At 40.0% G+C, this 20,218-nt stretch overlaps 3 protein-coding genes across 3 annotated transcripts; all 3 read left to right on the top strand.

The window, feature by feature from the left end:
• On the top strand, positions 1-432 carry LOC143326232 (ribonuclease-like). Its single transcript, XM_076739780.1, has one exon. It carries the CDS (start codon positions 1-3, stop codon positions 430-432), a length of 432 nt encoding a protein of 143 aa, XP_076595895.1.
• Positions 433-9,801: 9,369 nt separating this feature from the next.
• On the top strand, positions 9,802-11,321 carry LOC143326231 (signal-regulatory protein beta-2-like). Its single transcript, XM_076739779.1, has 5 exons — positions 9,802-9,886; positions 9,978-10,304; positions 10,485-10,833; positions 10,939-11,063; positions 11,314-11,321. Exons 1-5 carry the CDS (start codon positions 9,844-9,846, stop codon positions 11,319-11,321), a joined length of 852 nt encoding a protein of 283 aa, XP_076595894.1. The 5' UTR covers positions 9,802-9,843.
• Positions 11,322-13,858: 2,537 nt separating this feature from the next.
• On the top strand, positions 13,859-16,247 carry LOC143325884 (uncharacterized). Its single transcript, XM_076739251.1, has 6 exons — positions 13,859-13,901; positions 14,159-14,488; positions 14,635-15,003; positions 15,752-15,898; positions 15,984-16,027; positions 16,107-16,247. Exons 1-6 carry the CDS (start codon positions 13,859-13,861, stop codon positions 16,239-16,241), a joined length of 1,068 nt encoding a protein of 355 aa, XP_076595366.1. The 3' UTR covers positions 16,242-16,247.
• Positions 16,248-20,218: the final 3,971 nt, after the last annotated feature.

The raw sequence follows: 20,218 nt of genomic DNA, 5'->3' as shown, positions 1-20,218 counted from the left end.
ATGAGGACCCTGCTCGTCTGTTCGCTGCTGGTGCTGCTCTCTGCCGCTGTGCTCTCCGAGAATGCAGACATCGAAAGTCCTTACATGAAGTTCAAACGCCAGCATATCATTCAGCAGATGAGTGCCGATATGTGTGATGAGGTGATGCAAAAAAGAAGAATCAACAGAAATAAGTGTAAGAAGCTCAATACTTTCATCCTTGCTGACATCAAACAAGTGACAGCTGTCTGTGGGAAGCAAGGAGAGCCAGCTGGTGACATGACCAAAAGCCGTCAACGCTTTAACATTGTTGTCTGCGAACTGGAAAACCAGACAGCCAAATATCCCAAGTGTCAGTACTGTGGTGATAAACTCCACAAGAAAATCATAATCAAATGTAAAGAAGGCCGTCCTGTGCACTATGATGGAGACGTTGGTCACTGTGACAACTGATCGAACAACTGATGAATGCTTCACTTGTGTGTTAAATAAAATGCATTTGACAGCTCATATTTGTGTCTGTTTTGTAATACAGCCTCAAACAGTAATCAGCAGAGTACCTCTGGATACCAGGAGAAATAAGATCTATTATTAATAATGGTTACACTTGGATTTTTCTTTCCCTAAATTGCTATTATTGTTATTTATTACATGAATGTACACAGTGGGTTTGAAGTGTCATGTTGACACTTACTGAGACTTCTGGTTTGTGCATAAAGTGACAAACACACAGGAAGTCTGCGACCACAAGGGCAGTCAATGAACTTTGGAGGGTGTGTTTCACATCCATTAAAGTCTCTCACACGGGGGTGTTCATGTTGCGCACAGCAGTTGTATTTTTTTTTTTTGTTTTGTTTTTTGTCTGCTCACCCTGTATACTCCCTGTTGGGGGGGATCTGCCTGTGTTCATAGAAATAGAGCTGTAATGCAAAATAATTGTGAGATTCTCCATTTTTTAGAAAGAAGGCAGCAGACTGGTTGACAGATGGAGACATTGTTGAGATCTTTTGTTTTTCCTATAAACTCAAACTTAAGTACAATATGTACAGTATGATATCTATATATGAACAAGTTGGAACGCCCTTCGTTTCTTGCATCAGAGTATTTTTGGTATCATTCATCAGTTTTTAATCTGTCTGTTGTCACAGCACTTTGTAAGATTATGTGCACAGCAGCCTGCGAAACAAGCAAAGCCACATGCACCAACTACACTGATGCACAAAAGTCGTGGCTGGCCATTTCTCAACCACTGACCAAACACCATCACGATACTCAGAACGGGCCTGACTTTCCACAGGATGTGGGAGGTGAGACGTGCAGGAAGAGTAGAGATGAGTTCTCAGCTTTTGTTGGGGGGCCAAGTGGTTACAAACCTAAGAAGATCATCAAAGTAATACTTCAGTATCACTGATGATGATTACCTTTGTAATCTCTTGGTCCGTTGATGCTGCATGCTCATCAGTGCTGCTGCACAGATCCCCTCCTTCATATAAGCATCCGGATCTGTAATAGGTCCAGGATGATCCATTTGGATGCTCTTCATCCTCCACCACACAGGTCAATTTACAGACACCTGCCAAGTGTCTGACACAACTGTCAGATCCTTTATTTCTCCTTTATGTTTAATTTGAAGAGAAACACATTCACAAACCATTTCTACTGCCATTATATTAGGATATTGTCAGTAGCAGTTGTTTGTAGATGGAACGATAGCTAATGGAAGCAAAGAATGCTGTAGATATTTTCATTGTTTCAAAGATTTGACCAAATGCTGTACAATACTTCGGACAGCTCTGCATCAGTCATCAGAGTTCTGTCTTTCTCGGTACAGCAAGGTGTAAAGATCATTTGCACAGTTCTTGCGGACACAAGCAGCAAAGCCACATGCATCCAGACTTTTTGGGCTGAGGCTAATTCTTCATTAAAGATCTGTGACCTGATGTCTTGAGGATATTTAGGGGGATGTAGATAGATGATTCAACCATTTGTCTGATTATTTTAGTTGTTGCTTTGCCTGTATTTAGTATGTGCCTGATTGATGTATGAGTCAAGTCTTTGTCTGAGAGTACAAGAGCACTATCTGGTGGTAGTATCCTCAACATTTAAGGCACTTCAAGAACAACAAAAGGAAATGTATTTATTTATTTTATTACAATGAATTGTTTTTGGGTTTGACACAGAAACATGAAAACCATCAAAAGGTAAAACAGTTGAATAATCATCTAAAGTCAGCTGATAATAAAGAAGATAAAGACATAACAGTTGAATAAAGTTCAATGATAACAGAGCAGTAAAATGTAACTTAGCTTTAAACTAAGTCTTGCACAATTCAACAAACGACAGTATTTAGACCTAACATGCTCTTTAATTGTTCCAAATAAATAAAAGAATAATATGAACCTGATGACTTCATACTCATTTGTTAAATCATCCTTGCTTCCTACCAAGAGATGGCAGCAGTGTACAGAGAAAGGTAGTACAGCCTCTGTGTGTGTGTGTGTGTGTGTGCGTGTGTGTGTGTGTGTGGTGGCACGGTGGCAACACTGTCGCCTCACAGCAAGAAAGTCCTGGGCTCGATTCTCGCTGCGGGCACCGGGGGTGTGTCCTCCACCATGCCTTCGGTGCCTGCTGCTCGAGTTCTGTGTGGAGTTTGCATGTGTTGCCCGTGTTCACCTGGGGTATCCTCCGTAAAATGTACCCCCACTAAAAACATGCAAGAAGATCACCACCTGACCAATGGTGACAACGAGCTGGGTCCCCGGGCGCCGTCTGGCTGCCCACCGCTCCTGGTCTGCCGCGGAGGAGGGACGACCAGGATGGGTGAAATGCGGAGGACAAATTTCACCTTCGTGTGCAGTGTTCCGCATGTGCATGTTGTGTGACAATAAAGGGGAATGTCTCCCCCCGATTCTTCTTCTTCTTCTTCTTCATTCTTCTTCTGTGTGTGTGTGTGTGGGGGGGGGGGGGGGGCATTTAATTAACAGAAAGGACTCACAGATATCAAAACTGGAAGGCCAGGAAGGAACGACCAGAGTAAACATGGACGATAAATGGCAGTTCATACAGCCTTAATGCCATGTCTGTGACTGCGTACAGAATTTAGCAGCTGTGTTACTTCTGCATTCAAAGGCAAGTCTTTTAAAAATCCAGTTTATACATAATATAGATTTTGGGTCTTTGGGACTCAAAAGCATACCTTCGATCAAATCAAAAGCAGGATCATGGATTATCCCAGTGTTTTTTGTTGTTGTTGTTGTTGTTCTCTACACCCTGCCTACTTGTGCACATCCAGTGGATGTCCAAAAAAGAGGAAAAGAAAAGCCCCTCAAAGACGACACGTGTGCAGCTCACCGGAAGCCTGCAGCTGCACTTCACACTGCCGGGGTCAGAGATGCATTCAGTACTTTTTACTGCATCGCAAATACAGTTGTGTCTGTTTTTAAATTCAGTTGTGAACTAATATACAGTGTAGTTTTGAATAACGTTGGAAAAAAGATAATTAATAATGTTCACAATACCATTGTTCTTTGACCATAAATGAAATAGTATTTTTTTCTTGATCCTTAGTTGACTTAAAATGTTATTGGTGCTTTTACGTATTCTTTTAATACAGGCATTAAAGCGGCACAAGATAAATTTAAAAAGCATTTGTATTTCAGCATTGCCTGCGGGCATTTCACACCTAGCACCATCAGACACAGGACAAATAATTTTGCACAAATTCATTCACTAAATTAGAAAAAAACCTTGGCCCTCATGTGTGTTAACCTGCACCAGATCACAGATACCAGCTGAGGCCTCTGAGGGAAACTAATATTTTTGCCTCTCGTTAGCACTTCAAATCATAAAACTTCATATGAGTTAGATCTGGGGTTACCTGAGGTTAGATGTCTGTCTGTCACAACTAATCCAATTAGGTCCATGAGTGTGAGTCATCAGTAGAAACATTAATTAGGTGTGTTCTGTAACTTTTTCCTGCTGGTTCAAACAGAACTCCTGCAAATATCAAAAATGCAGGTTCATCACTCCTTAAAGTCACTGCTGAAACACACAGGAGAGAGAGAGAGAGAGAGACAGCCAGCTGTTCACTTAGGTCAGCTCTCATTTTACACACAGCTGACCAAAGTGATGGATGCAAATGAAGCGCTCTGTGTTTTGGTTACAGTTTGAATAACTGAAAGAAGGAATGATAAAGTGTGTGTGGAGATCAGTTTGTGGACTGAAGGAAGCGTGTGTGCAGAGCTGATCGTATCAGTAAAGCTCCACACTGAAACAGCCACAGTCGATGCTACGAAGCTTTTTAGCTGGCAAAAGATTATATTCAAATATCTTGGACATACAGTGGAACTTTAAGAATTGCTATCAAGGTTAGCTAGCTCCGCTCATGAATTCAGAACGTTGCTTTTGTACTGTATTGTTGTCTACATGCCTTTAATTGAATCGTGTTCTTTGATGACATGAGATGTCAAACACTGTGCTGTCCCGTGCGTTCCTTTGACAGACTTGTTGAGATCGTACTCAAATGCAGAGCATGTGTCGTCGTCGCTCATGTGTTACTGTAAATCTTTGTGAAAACAGTAAAAGCACGTTTCCCTTTGGCCAGTTTAATAATCTTGCAATGTGAATGTCCCTCTCACTGTGTTGTCAGGCCAAAAAAATCAACATTAAAAAAAATTCTGTGAGTGATTCAGCCATTTACAGAGATTTTGTTGTGACTGCTCACTGTGTTTGTGAACCAGGTAAATGTGCTTTTTATGACACAGTAAGATATGAAATGTGAAAGCAAAGCTTGTTGACTGACAGAAAATATCTTTTCAGTGAACGACTTGTTAAGCCTTCTACTTGACACAAATTCCTACAGGTGGTTTATCTCATGGCTGTGTTGCTTTGTGTCGTGACAGATTTCACTCAAAAACTACATTATAATACCTTTTTGTCAGTGTGTCAGTATTTTTAGATTCCACAATACTTCTATGGATTCCTGCAGAGCTCGTAAAGTCCCAAAAAGATGATTTTAAATGTTATGCCAATTGTTGTCTTGTGCACAAAGTATTTAATATTTTTTATAGACATTAATGAGTCTGTAAATGTAACTTCTCCAAGCTCTTGTCAAATGTTGAGCAAGATGTAATTTGGGGTGAGGGCAGTTCAAATAAAGCTTCAACATTTAGAAAGATGTGTGTGATGTATTTTTGTGTGTACATGAGAGCCAAAGGGTGAGATGACAGAAAGTGTCCAACCCTTTCATGCTGTTGTTTGTACGCTGAACAAGCAGCAGGCCAGACTTCCCAAATGTACCGTGGTCCAACTTACACCATGAGAGTGGCAGTCAGATGTGAACAAGGCTTTTCTGTGCCCTTAAAGTACAGAGCTGCTGTTTAATCTCTGCTCAGTCAAAGTGTGTATGTTTCTATTGTAAAACTTCATATGAATTAGATCTGGTGATGCCTGAGGTTGGATGTCTGACTGTCAGAGCAGAGCAGAGCAGAGCATGCACAAATACCAAAACACAAGTTCATCACTCAGTACCTGCTTAAAGTCAGTGCTCACACACACACACACACACACACACACACACACACACACACACACACAGGAGAGAGAGACAGCGGTGTGTGATGATCGGTTTGCAAATATCACTTAGGTCAGCGCTGGTTTTACACACAGCTGACCAAAGCGATGCGTTCAAACAAAGCGCTCAGTGTTGTGGTTACAGTTTGAATAACTGTGACAGAAGGAATGATAAAGTGTGTGTGGAGATCAGTTTGTGGACTGAAGGAAACGTGTGTGCAGAGCTGATCGTATCAGTAAAGCTCCACACTGAAACAGCCACAGTCGATGCTACGAAGCTTTTTTTCAGCTCTACCTTCCTCTCCAAAGTCTCATGAATATGAACGGGATGTTGTGTTTTAGGGACAATGGAGCAACTATTTTGAACACTTTTTAAAATGACAACATAAGGAAATATCATGTCCGTATGGTGATAACCTGCATGAAAAGTTTGGAGGCCATTTTTAGCTGGCAAGAGATTATATTCAAATATCTTGGAAACACAGTGGAGTTCTAAGAAGCACTTTGCCCTTAGGCCAGTTGAACAAGCTTGCAATGTGCTTGAAATCAACGTTTGAAACAAAGTCTTTTGTGACAAAGTCAAAACAGTCACACAAAAACGTTTCATGGTTCCATCTTCAGAAATGTGCAGATTTGCCGCTTTTCCTCTAAATTCCTTTTTTTTTCTTAATAAGTTTATGTTCAAAGTCACAGATTGTGAAGGTGTAACTTTGAACTTTTGGTGATTGTGATGGCAGTTTTTGCCAATCAATCAGTCAGTCAGGAAAATAATCAACAGATTACTTCATCTGTTTAAAATATGAAGAAAAATGAAAATAATCATTAGTTGCTGTCCTGCACAGAAGTTTAAAAATAGCTTCACCTCAACCAGCTGCAACTGTCAGATCCTGTTTTTACATTAATGCACAAGTAATAATCTCATGATATACTCTATGATATTTTTCTGCATTGTGTACTTTTACTTTAAGTGTTTTAAGTACAATATACTTCCATACTTTGACTTTTCAATGCAGGACTTTCACTGTGGTATTAATACTTTCACTTAAGTAAAGGTCCTGAATACTTCCTCCACCACTGAACATCCCAGCCCAAAGTCAAGTCTCTGAGGCCACAGAGTGAGTAGCCTGGGTACAGAACAGCTGGAGTGGAGATGAAGATCAAAGCTTCCGTGAGCTACAGACTTTCTGTCTTGACCCACGGTAGGTACTGAAGTGGGCGTGCATATTTCACCTGCCAGTGACACTATAAATATTTCAGCAGATGAGAGAAACTTCACCGTCGCCGGGCGCTGCCACTGTGTTTGTGCTACAGGTAACTATGCCTTGTATGACACTGTATAGGTATATGTAGGTATGAAACATGTAAGACAAACTTGTTGACTGAAAAACATCTGTTCATTGATTCTTATTCTGTTTCAGCTGTACGGACTAGACAAAAGTCAGGAAGAGAAGGATTTGTTAGGTGCTCTACTTGACACAAGGTTTGTTTTTCTCTTGCCCTCTCTGTATTATCCAGCTGTTCGTGCAGGTCTTTTATCTCATGGCTGTGTCACATCTTAGCTTAACACATTTCTCTGTAGGTCTGCAATGCAAAACTAAATTCATTAGGCCTTGTCCTTAGCATATCAGTGTTTTTCTGTATCACGATATTTCTAGGGATTTCAGCAGAGCTCGTAAAGACTTAAAGTACATATTTTTAGATGTTGTGCGCAATTATTGACTAAGAGTACATTTTTCCACATTTTCTTCACCAGGGAATGATGCGGGTCCAATTTGCTTGTTTCCTGCTGCTTTCTGCTGCTTTGCTCTTTGGGTTTGCAAAAGGGACTCTAGAGAAGTTTCAAAATGAGCATATTATTACGACGATGGCACCTGCTGATTGTGATGGCGTCATAAATGGTAGAGGTATCGCCGCACCCAACGGCAAAGAATGTAAGAAGACGAATATCTTCATCCAAGCCAATATCAAGGACGTCATTCCCATCTGTAAGGGTGGAGGACAGCCAGTCCGTGGGAACCTGAGGAAAAGTGTCAACGAATTCGACATTGTTGTTTGTAGACTGCAAAATCGTGGAGCCCAGATACCCAACTGTAAGTACAAAGGTCATGCTAGGAGGACTGAAATTACAATCACATGTGAAGGAGATGATCCTGTGGAGATCTCTTTGCACGTGACTTTTACTGATTAAACAGTTGTTGTGTATTTCAGTCTGTTGTTAAATAAAATACATTTGACAGCTCATAGTTGTGTCTATTTTTTTTTAATGCAATTGTGCAACAATATCCAGTGTAGTTGTGAATAACATTGGGATATATCAAAAACACAAGTTCATCACTCAGTACCTGCTTAAAGTCACTGCTCTCACACACACACACACACACACACACACAGCAGAGAGAGAGCTGTGTGCGGCGATTGGTTTGCATTTATCACTTAGGTCAGCACTCGTTTTACACACAGCTGACCAAAGTGACACATTCAAATGAAGCCCTCAGTGTTTGGTTATAGTTTGAATAACTGCAAAGGGGAAAATGAGTGCTAGCAGATGTGACTATGAGATTCAAACCAATACCTTCATCTGAGCCAGCACCAAAATAATCAAATCCACCTGTGGGCCGTGCAAGAGAGCCATATGGTGAGATGACCAAGAGCCTCCAACCCTTCAGCATTGTTGTGTGTACCCTGAAAACCCAGAGGTGAGGCAGCCCCGCTGTCAGTACTGCTGTTTCTTCACCAATAACTAAGATCAGCAGATCTGCTTTCTAATGAGAAAAATGAGGTTCTGATAGAGAGTTTCAGTTGTGTAAAACTCACCTTCATGACCCATGGAGCATATGAAAGCTGTCTCTTTTTGTTATAACAATCTTACAAGCAGAGACAAGAAGGCTGAAGGAAAATGCACTTTATTTAAATGGTCGAGTCTCAGTAGATGGGTCCTCTTCCCTGTAGACCTTAACTTGAACTGTGACGCAGCCAAAGAACACAATTACTTTGTTGTCTGATCTGTGATGAGAGGAGTGTTAACAGTCCACTGGATCAGCAAACATTTGGGTCAGTTTGAGAAGCACTCCACAAAAGGTTTCACCTGGGGGCGATGCTTTACACTCTTGCCTCCACTCGACCTTCCTCACTCACAGGTTGCCGAAATGGGCACTGCTAAGTCCTGCAAGACCACGCCCATCTGGGTGAAGCACAACAAGTTTTTAGGCCGTCCCCATTTTGAATGAACTTGCTGCCTTCATTCTGTATTCGTTGAATTTAACATCTGCTTCCCACCAAAAGATGGCAGCACTATGAAGTGTTTATCATAAACACATCAAAGGCCAGACCTGGTTAATATGACACTGTATACATATCCTGATTTCACATTTTTACTCTGATTACTTGTATGCTTCATTAAACAATTCACCAGAACAGATGTTGTGAGAGACTAGGGGCTGTAAGGAATGCATGTTTATACCATTATTTGAGCATAGATGTCTAATTATATTGAGATTACAGGGATGTTTTAGGTTCACGAGTTTCAAGGCCTCCCCACATCCACAGCTGGACCAGTCAACAAACACTTTACCTTCACTGTCACTGAATCAACAAACGGTCTGCCAGAAGGTGGCAGCAGAGTACAGAGAGACAGAGGGGAAGGTCTGTTTCTGCTAAACATTGTGTTTGCAAGGACACACATATCCAAGTAGGAAGGCCAGAGAGAAACTATCACGGCTCTTCCCATTGGAAGTCTGCAAAGCACAGCCGACTGGTGATAGACCCAGAGCGCGCTGGAGGGATTATGTAGTGTGTCCTGTCTGGCTTGGGGACATCTGGACTACCTTTCTTCAACTGCTGCCACCACAGAATGACTCTGGGTAAGCAGAAAAAAAAAGGATAAATGCTTCAATCCCAGTCGGATTTTGTCTGCACATTTTCACCATCACTTAGCTCTGCTTTGAGCTGTTATTTTTCTATGGAGATTCTGAACCTTTCTTGGATGTTACAGGCTTGGATTTTTCACCCCATCGCTGCTTTTTCAGTTTGAACTTTGGTCTTGTTTCTGGCTGACGATCGGTGAAGAAGAACTAAACCGCTGCCGGTCTCCTGTGTGATTGGAAAGACTTTTCGTTTCATTTGGTTGTTTCGTTTCCACTTTGGTGGTAAACCAAAAAGCCAACATGATGGACAACCAATCATGTTGCTGTTAAACTGTACCCTCCCATTTCATTGTTCCTTTTATAGAATCGCTTTGAGATTAACCACCTACAGCATTGAATTAACTGCCATCTCAAGGGGTTTAACCAGAAAATGCTCATCATATTTTGTGTAGTTGTCTTGTTCACAGTTGGCCGTAAGTATGTTGATTCAGTTTCACTTCTGTCAGGTTTAATTATTGCCATCTTCTTACGGTTGCTTTGGCTATATTTGGCTTTGTTTTCCAGGATGTACAGATGACCAACGCTTTGTAAAAAAGACAGTTTTTCTTGGACAAGATGTGACTTTAACGTGTAGCCGCCACTCTGGATTGGGAGGGCTCTTATTTTGGATCAAACTTGCTGTTGGAAACTTTCCTGAAGTCTTAGCAGCCACGTACACTTTTGATAATGGCGGGATTATTACGACTCCTCGCTGTACGGCAAAGACAGAGCCAGGAGCATTTGTTCTAGATATTACCAAAACAGAGCTGAGTGACACTGCATTTTACTACTGTGAACAAGTGACTGAACTAAAAACAACGATTCTCAATAAAACATTTCTGCAAGTCAAAGGTAAATGAAGCAATATTCACCTTATTGATCAGTTCAACTTCAGTTTTGAACAATTATTGCTGCATTCAGGACTACAACATGTGGGTGTAAATAATAGAAAAACGTTATTTCAAATCATACAAAAAATTGTAATGCATTTTAGATCAATAATACTGGCATATTGTTGTCCTCATTGCCCAGGACCAGAGCATATTATTACTATCATTCAAGTCCCTCCATCTGGTCCGGTCCGTCCAGGAGACTCATTGTCTCTGCAGTGTTCAGTCTTCTCTGACTCTGAGAAGAAAACATGTCCAGGAGGACTCGGTGTGTACTGGTTCAGAGCCGGATCACATGAATCTCATCCCAGCGTCATTTACGCTCATGGAAACAGTGGTGATGAGTGTGAGACGAGTCCTGAGGCTCGCTGTGTCTACAACTTCTTCAAGGAGAACATCAGCTCCTCTGATGCTGGGACTTATTACTGTGCTGTGGCCACATGTGGACAGATAATATTTGGAAATGGAACAAAACTCGAGGTTGAAGGTAAGTGCTTAATATTTCTTCATAACAGTTGTAGTATGACAGTGTTATCAAGTCAGTGATCTATAATTATTTCTTCATTTATTTGTTTGTTTCATGTTTCAGTTGTCAGCACTTGTGATTCACAGAAAGTCGACACAGTTGTCTGTCTGCTGTTTGCTGCTTTGGCCATAAGTCTGATTCTTGTAGCCTCCCTTCTTTATATCATCAGGAAAAAATCCTGTGATTGTTGTAAAAGTAAGAGACGTTACTCATACAGTCTATTAGACTGTTTCCCAATAGCCAATTTCACTTGATTCAGATTTGTCCTGCGTATAATTATATACATCTTTTTTTAAATAATACAGCTGTTGTCACTCTGCAAACTAATGCTGCAGCAGCCAGTGATGATCAACAACATCAGCAGGTAAAGAATTCAAAGATGTCGCTAGAAGAAGTCATCAGCTTTCTCTCATTTTCAATTTTGCACTTTATTCCCTTTATTCAGAGAACTGAGGATTCTTTAGTTTATGCTGCACCAAACTGTACCAGGAGGAAAGCCGGCAAATCAGAGAGAAGTTGTTCAAGAAAGGACGAGACGATCTACGCTGATGTCAGGGCTTTATGATGGATTAATGATCTAATCAGTCAATATGCCAGTGCTTTAGCAGCACTGGTGCTTGCATTGCACCTCAAAAGTCATTAACATAATGTAATAAATTGGATAAACTAAAATGTTTTATGTAAAATATTTTTTGTGTCAAAAATGTGCAAACACTGAATATTCCTCTCCTTCTTTTTTATGTTTTCTCTTCTTAAAGGGCTCCAGTGCATCTGTTATGTAGTTTTAAGGCTGTTAACGTCCTCCCAAGGCTCTAATCTACATATTAATATGATGCAAAACACTTTTTATGTTTTGTGTTGTGTGTTTTATGTCTGTGTATATGTGTTGTTTTATTCAATAATAAAGAAACTCCCACATTTACACAGTGAACTGCTGAGTCTCTGCACACCACAGCACAGCTAACAGAAACACACAGGGACATTTTATGTTGTAGAAACAACTCACCTTGTTCAAAAGTGTTTAAAAATACAGAATATTTTTCTTTAATGTCTGTGGACAAATAACATGTCAAGTAAATTTAACCCACAGTAGCAGTAACCTGAGTAATCGATTTGTGTAACTGACAACATGCTGGATATGTATAACTTAATAATGCATAACCATAAAAAATGATGCCAGGAATCATAGTTGAGAAAATATAAATTTAGACTATTCTGTCTGAATTTAGTGTAGATGTTACCACCATTTGTTCTTCATTTTATTTTTTTTTTTCCTTTTATTTAAAGAAGACGACAATTCTTCTCAGCTGTTGGCCTCTCTGGTTTGATCCAGACACGCAGGAACATGGGTTTACATTTAGAGAGCGTTCTACAGGTTGATACAACCATCAGGGCTCGTAAACTCGTGTCTTCCACATGCTTAACAATGCAAAATAAAGAGACCAAATCAATTTAAAAGAAATTGCTCCAATCACTCACTTTCGTGCGCAATCACATTCTGTAATTAATTTCCTAAACTATATATGTCTGCATTATTGTGCTGTGCTGTAATGTCACAGTTTATGAGCAGTGAGTAGTTCTTCATTTCTGTCTGCATTTTGAGACAAATGTTCCCATCAGGACCACAGTCAAGTGTGTGTTTGTCACGTAAGCTGTTGTGTGTGAAAACACAGCTAGAGCATCCATAGCATGTTATTGAGGCAGTGGTAGAACAGGCGGAGGTTGACAGTGTGTCAGAGCCGCCTTTCAACCTGAGACACACCAGTGACTCTATTTTTGAGTTTTTCAAAATCTGAGCCGCAACACCACTGCTAGAAAAAGCCACTAGAGTTCTGAAGTGAGCACGGGGGCTTTCATGCTCAGTCTGTTTGGTGTGGTGCGTTTGATGGGTTCTCATATCTACACAGCAGAACAAGTCATTTGATATTGCCTTGATGGCAGAACAACATACCCAACAAACAGAAAAGGTCACGTGTCAGTGCCACCAATGAGCATTTCTTCATCTGCCATCTCGAGGGTTAAGGTTTGAGTTTTAGCCAGCTGCACCATGGTTAAGGTTAGAGGAGATCATGGGAACAGGATGCAAACGGTGCCCTCTCATCCACCCGTCCACCCCAGTTGGTCCTTATTTTATCTGCTACAGCTGTAACTACAACATCTTGCTTTCCTCTCCCTTTGCCTGTCATGGGGGGCTGTCATGATTCACGCAGCCACAAGAGGCTGCTTGTCAGAAAGGAGCAAGCTGCTTTGAACAAATGACTGATGAGGTGAGATGAAAAGTAACCAAGCACATTTACTCAAGTACCAACACTTGAGTATTGTCATCGTATGTCACTTTATACCTCTAAGCCACAACAGTTAAGAGAATACTTTTTACTTACTTATACGTTACATGTATTTGACAGGTGTCACTACAAGTTGCTTTTCACCTTAAGATTTTACGAGAAACATAATATCATATTTGAACTATGATAAGGTCAGAAAAGATGACACACGTTTGAAGATTAAACCAGTATCCATTAGTTTCTAGCAGTTGTCCCATAGAGACATCTCCCCTTTAAACTTTGCTGATAGTTTCATAAAAATATCTGAAATTCTGCTCCAAGTCCAGAAAATGAACACACATTCATGTAACAGGATTTTTTTTTTTTTTCTCTCCTGCCACATTAGTCACTGTTCAGCGCCTCAGATTTGTCATGTGACCCTTTGGTTGGGGTTCACATACATTCGTCCACTCAACTGGCCATAAATGTTAGAAAACATGATGATGCTGCAGTTATGTATTCTTCTCATCTATTGGAACTGACCACAAAACCTCAAAAGTCTTGAAGCTGCACGAGATCGGTGTGACAGGAAATGTGCTTTTGAAAGCGGTCGACTGTGATAACAAACGTGGATGCACCAGGCACTCCGACCTGTCCCCACCTTCTTATATAATCAGTTTGCGCTTTGAAAAACCAACAAAGATCCCAACAAGAGACAGCATCAAGATGATCCTTTCATGGATGAAACTGCTTCTTCTCCATCAAGGATGTAAGTCTGTCTAACTCTGTCCAAACAGTTTTTATTCCAGTGTTTTATTTTTGTTATTTGTTCTTTTCTTCATGTGTTAAGCAAATTATGGCCTTTCTACTAATAATTTGTATGTAATGTAACCAACTTCCACCAACTTTATGCTAGTTGTAGTTTCAGAAATAAACAACGGTTTTGTGCTCTCTTCATTTTGTAATTAGACTATACATTTATTTATGAAATACCCATTATATGTTCTCTCTTGTCTTTTAATTCAGATGCACAGTTCTCCGTGACCACAGTTCAACTTGGTGACCCGGTGACCTTCACATGTTTGTTCCACAATTTGGAATCCAACAATGTACGAGTCAAGTGGTACAAGCAGAGTGTCGGTGATACTCTTAGATTGATTACGACACTGATGAAATCTACCGAAAATCCAACATTTGAACAAGGGTTTCCCCCGTCACGATTTGATGCAAACCACACCTCAGTCATGAGCACCCTTACTATTTTGGAGACAGTTGAGGAGGATGAGGCGGTGTATCACTGTGGAATCATTGCCTGGAATAAGGATCAGTGGAGCGGCACGTATTTGTCAGTAAAAGGTAATTTGTGTCATGTGTAGAAACACAAATATCAGATTTTTTTTTGGTGCCTCAACATTGTTGTTCATTTTAACATTCCAACTCTGCTTCTTAACTTACATCAGACAGACTACCTTCCACAGTTGCCACTCTTTTGTATTCTGTAGGAAACTCTCAGAGGACGACAGACTACACTGTTGTCCAGTGGCCGACGGTATCTGACCCAGTTCATCCAGGAGACTCTGTGACGCTCCAGTGTTCAGTCCACTCTGACTCTGGAAAGACGTCCTGTCCGGCTGAACACAGTGTGCTCTGGTATGGAGTCAGATCAGATAAATCTCATCCAAACATCATCTACGCTGATGGAAACAAACGCGATGACTGTGACAAGAAACCTGATGAACATTCTCCGACAAAGAGCTGTGTTTATAGCTTTTCTAAGAACATCAGCTCCTCTGATGCTGGGACTTATTACTGTGCCGTGGCCACCTGTGGGGAGATATTATTTGGAGATGGAACAAAACTGGACATTGAAGGTAACTATCATTGTTTAACCATTTGCCCTTTTATCGCCTTCTAAAGGTTATAAAGATGGAAAAATCCTCCCGTTTCCATCGACAGCGTAATATATGTTCTGTATCAGTTTGTTCTAACTCAGGATTTAGACTGTGTTGCACAAAAAAATATTAATTTGATCTTAGTTCTAATCAGAGTTTAACAAAGTTTTAAAATGCGTAAATCCTGATTTATAATCAAGCAGAGCTCTGATGCACATTTTAAAATGAATCTCTGTTCAGTAAATCCAAGTTTCTTGATTTAAACCAAACTTAGATAGAGTTTAATGAAACAAAATTAAATAAATAACTGAATACATTTGCTCAGCTGGTTTGTATCCCATAGCAGAACATTGCATTGTTTGTTTGCGAGCTGAAAAGTTTGTCATAATGGCTCAGCAAAGAAGCTCTAACATCTCCTCCAAACTGGTGAATTAATGGAGCAATATGGCCAAATAGCAGAAGATAGGAAAAAAAAAATCATCCCATCAAATAGAAATATTTCATACACATCTCAAATTTAGACAACTAAGAATGTGAAAAAGAGGAAATAAAGTTATGTCAGTTTGACCAATGTATCTTGAAATTCACATGTTTAAGCGTTAATCAGTCTTGAATAGAAGTTAAAAAAAAAAAAAAAAGTGTAATCAAATATTTAAGTAAAATCCTCTTCTGTGAAATTACATTTCATTCGCTAAAAGTCATGTCATTGTTTCTTTTCATGTTCCAGGAACCAGCTTCTGGTCCTTTGAAGATTTACATGCCGACGGTATGATTCTGTTTCTGATGTGCATTGTCTTAGCTGTAAGCGTGGTCGTTATCGCCTTCCTCATTTTCGCCATCAAGAAAAACAAGTGCGATAATTGCAGCGATAAAGGTAATAAGGAACGCTTACTGGATTTCATTAGTGTTGATTTTGAACTAGTCCACCTACATTTATTCTTTAATTTTTCTTATTTTAGCTGCAGTTTCTCTCCAAGAAAATGTTGCCAAATGGAATTTCAAGGTAAAAGCAATTTAGCTAAAAGGTCATGATGCATTTTGATCATTTGTCTCCTCACGTAATTTGTGATGCATTTCCTCAGAGAGGCGGAGACACATGGATTTACTCTGCTGTCGTCTTTATGATGATGAAACCTGACAGCGGGGCGTCGAGGGACGCAAAGGCAGCAGACAGAGAGAGGATCTACTCTGCTGTCAAGGCCTTTGGCTTGGATTAGCAACTGAACGGGACTGTTGGTGCCATATGTGACAGCTGATGTCATTCTTTTGAAGCTGAAACCTGTTATTATATATGGCTCTTGTGTAAAATATGATATGTCTTGATTTAAGGTTTTGTCGTTATGCTTAAAACTAGTTAGACTGAATTATGCAATGCATTTTGTTCCATTTAAGGAAGTTGAATTTGGTGACACACACAAGCTGTGAGTGAGATTAAAGTCCTAAGTGGAAAGGTCTGTTGATTTCACAGTACAACAGCAAAAGGCAGAATTATGGTGCTGATTAATAAAATGCCTGACAGGAGGAGGTACTAACCAGTCAGAATGAAAAAGAAAAAAAAAAAAAAGGCAGTTGAAGGCCTGGTGCATCATCACGTAGATATCTTTGTCTAGAAACAGAGACCACAAGGCAGGATGTGTGTTGTGTGTGGGTATAGTGAAGGTGTTAAAAGTTTAAGCACATCACTTTTTCCCTCATCGCTGATGATGTTTGACCAAACGGTTGTGAAGGTGTGAACATGATTTCGAACTTGAGAAATCCACGTCAGCGCACTAAACTCTTTTCCTGTGCCAAACTGCTGGTGTGGGTGTGTGGTCACTATTCAACACAATATGTAAGAGCCACATTTATCAATGCGCATTCAATGTGCTTTTCTGACTGTTGGTACTGAGGCGAACAAAAGTAGTCAGGAGCGGTATTTAAAGAAAATGAGTAATTCAGTGTGGCTGGTGAAAGGAACAGAATATCCTGCATTTAAAGGACTTTTAGACTCAAGTGGTGTTTATTTTTGTGTTGTTTCTTTTTTTTTAAATGTCATTTGGGTGAAAAAAAAAAAAATAGGTCAGTAGATTTGATTAATTTCTGTTTTCATCTTCAGGAATCATCTAGAAATGGCAGTTTGAGGAAACTAGTTTGAGAAACTGTTTTTTTCTCCTGTGTCCCTTTAAATACTCACCCGCCTCATTTAACCATGTTTCCATACACTGATTGTTTATATGTGGTTGATACAGTTCACACACAAAAACACAGCAATCTGTCCATCTGAGGAGACAATGTAAACAGCCAAACACACAAAAATACATTCTTAAAAGCACATTAACAACCCAACTGACACGCTGGTATTAGTCCTAAGAAAAGGTTTTATCGTCTGACTCACGATGTCTGAACGCCACTGAGTTTTTGTGGACTTCTCTCTGCTTAAAAGCTCTGTGTTGGGTCTCAAAAGCTGCTGGTTCCTGTTTATTCAATGGACACATTCTGAATGATTTCTATCCACTTCTTATCCTTTTCTGTACTAATTATGGGATGGCAGTTAGGAAAAAGTCAGTGTAAGGTCCTGTGTTAAAATGACATGTACGACCCTGATCATAGACACACACACACACACACACACACACACACACACACACACGCACACTCTGGGTCAAGTTGAATCTTTATGCAAAGATATATAAAAATGCCGTTTGAAGTGCAACGCACAGCAACAAAATAACTGGCATAAAAGTCATTTTATTAGCAGCAAACTCAGCAGTAAGATGCACCAGCCTTTTCAGTGGATGATGTTCCTATTATATTCTGTCCTGAGTTTTTTAAATTCAGCTCAAGTCTCACTCTTGCAGGATGACTTGTCAGAGCTTAAACCAAAATATATTTAGAAAAAATATTTTTGATTGGATGGGCTGGATAATGCATCAAAACTTTATGGGACTGTGGGGTCAGAAAAGGCACCAGGCTACCGACACATGCACTGTGACAGCCATGCAGAGAGGAGCGAAGCTGAAACTCTACGAGGAGGCGCAGAGTTTGAGTCCCACGCGGGCCCCCCCCGGCCTACCGAGGGGGGGGGTGCTGTGTGTGGTAGTCCACTCTCACGGCAGAGTACACACACTCTTGCGGTGACTCTGTCTTCTTCTTCTCTCTCTTCACTTTTCTTGAGGAGAAATCCAGTGCTGCATAGTTCACTGCCTCTGTGTCCTGCAAAGAATGGTTGTTTATTAATAAGACATGTTTTTTACATTAGGACTGGAAAATCAAAAACGCAGCCAAGCCTAGAACACGCAGGATATGATCAGGCGGGGGTGCGGTTAACTTAGTTAACTGCTATGTCTTAAAAATAGTAGACAGTGCATTGTTTAATTTCAACATGTAGCTTTGTTTGACAAAAGCTGAAGAAAGAGGAGTCAAGAGGCAACATAGTTAAAGACGAGGATGTTTTTCACGTCTCGGTTTGGTTCTATTGTCATATTTACCGGGTCAGCTGATGGCTCCACGGTGGACTTGTCTTGTCCAGGTTTTTGGGAGGCACTCTTTGTTCCTGCTGATAAAAGCAAAGCCTTCAGAAAGTGTGAGCACGCTGGGAACTGCTGTCATATCAATGTGACCTCTGTCAACGACTCTAGACCTCACATTTCAGCTGCCTGCTGCCTCTCATGAGTTTTATATGATTGGTAAACTATGAGTTGAGTTTTGCTTATTTTCGTTTGTATTTATGCTTCCAGGCTCAACGTGACATAACCACTTCACACTACTAGACTGTAATAACGGATCATTTAATGTGATCAGTGGAACAGCCCTGTGCGACGCACATTTATATTTTCGTCATAAAATTTGTCAAATAAAAACAGATAATTGTTTATCACTCCCCCATTCACGCTGGAAAAAGGTATTCAATATAGGCTCTTTATACCTGCACAGATACACTATGAAACTGTGCTTTGACCTGTTAAAATCGATTGTTGCTTGGTTTTCTCACAGTTTGTGCACCACATAACTCTTGATCGCTGAATATATCTCAGAAAATAATGTGTTCTGTTTTCCATATTTAAAGTGAAGCTGTTTACTGTTCTTGGTAAGTTTGCAGAATATGATTTTCCATGAAAAATGACTCGTATTTGCAGGACATTTTATTGTGATTGCTCAACTGAGTTTATTTAAATGGCGACAAAAGGAGTACCAAGATATCCTCTGACTTATGAAACATAGAGAAATTTACATTTTGCCTCTGGTGCTGACAGCTTTACATACCAAAGTGTTTAAGTACAGATACAAATGTATGTGGTCCCATCCTAAAGATGACATGTATGGATGTTTAAAATGATCTGTTATTGATTCAAAGTGGCAGCCATTTTTCAGAGGCCTATGGTTTGTATTTCAGGAGCTAAAACTGTTACTTCTACCTGTATTTGCTTGACAGGGACAAAGAGTTTGTTCATATAAATAAATACAGCTGTAATGGACACATAAGGGACATTTTTGAAGCTACTTTTTACACAATGCAGTGTCATGAATTCAGACTTTTATTAAGTAAAATGAATAAATCAGCACACATTTGAGGAACGTACCTTTGCAATGTTCAATAAGTCTCCTTCGAACCTTCCTCACGTAGAAAATCAGGCCAACAATCACAGCCACAGAGCAGGCCAACAGCGCTCCAAGCACAAGGACAACTGGGTCCAGTTCTGGTCCTGAAATTAGAAAAAGAGACACCAAAAGAGACACCTCGTTCATGTTTGTTTATGTCAATGACTACATGGAGCAATACTAGGAGTAACTCTACAAGTAGCTCCTTCCTTTACTCATAGTTTTAATCATTTTCTTTCATTTAGAATAAATGAACAGATATAAGAAAGGGAGGCATGAAAAGAACCATCAAAAACCACCATCAAAAGAAAAAATACTTCTTCTAACGTAAAATATGTCAGAAAACTGTGATACTGTCTCACTTAAAGATTCCACTTCAAAAAATGAAAATGACACCCATTAAAAAAATTCTGAGGCGCAGCCTTGATTTATTGATATTCATTATACATTTTTGCAGCAAGTTTAACGCATCAAAATTAAAACCAGGTGATGGTGTAGTTGTTAAATCTGAAAACTGGGCAGTTTTTAACACTGATATGAATGAATGAATGAATGAATGAGTTGCATTATGCTATGATATGTGAGAACGACTGCCATGAAAAAAGCCCATTGACTA

Source organism: Chaetodon auriga, chromosome 9 (assembly GCF_051107435.1).
Source record: "Chaetodon auriga isolate fChaAug3 chromosome 9, fChaAug3.hap1, whole genome shotgun sequence".
Taxonomy (NCBI): domain Eukaryota; kingdom Metazoa; phylum Chordata; class Actinopteri; order Chaetodontiformes; family Chaetodontidae; genus Chaetodon; species Chaetodon auriga.
Note: the sequence above shows the minus strand (reverse complement) of the source record. Positions and strands in the feature narration are given on the sequence as shown.

Excerpts from the sequence above, each read along its gene's own strand:
- LOC143326232 (XM_076739780.1), top strand. The coding sequence starts at position 1 with ATGAGGACCCTGCTCGTCTGTTCGCTGCTGGTGCTGCTCTCTGCCGCT.
- LOC143326231 (XM_076739779.1), top strand. The coding sequence starts at position 9,844 with ATGCTCATCATATTTTGTGTAGTTGTCTTGTTCACAGTTGGCC. Across the intron at positions 10,305-10,484 it reads AACATTTCTGCAAGTCAAAG|GACCAGAGCATATTATTACT; the intron begins GTAAATGAAGCA and ends CTCATTGCCCAG. Across the intron at positions 10,834-10,938 it reads AAACTCGAGGTTGAAGGTAA|CACTTGTGATTCACAGAAAG; the intron begins GTGCTTAATATT and ends TTCAGTTGTCAG.
- LOC143325884 (XM_076739251.1), top strand. The coding sequence starts at position 13,859 with ATGATCCTTTCATGGATGAAACTGCTTCTTCTCCATCAAGGAT. Across the intron at positions 13,902-14,158 it reads GCTTCTTCTCCATCAAGGAT|ATGCACAGTTCTCCGTGACC; the intron begins GTAAGTCTGTCT and ends CTTTTAATTCAG. Across the intron at positions 15,899-15,983 it reads CGATAATTGCAGCGATAAAG|CTGCAGTTTCTCTCCAAGAA; the intron begins GTAATAAGGAAC and ends TTCTTATTTTAG.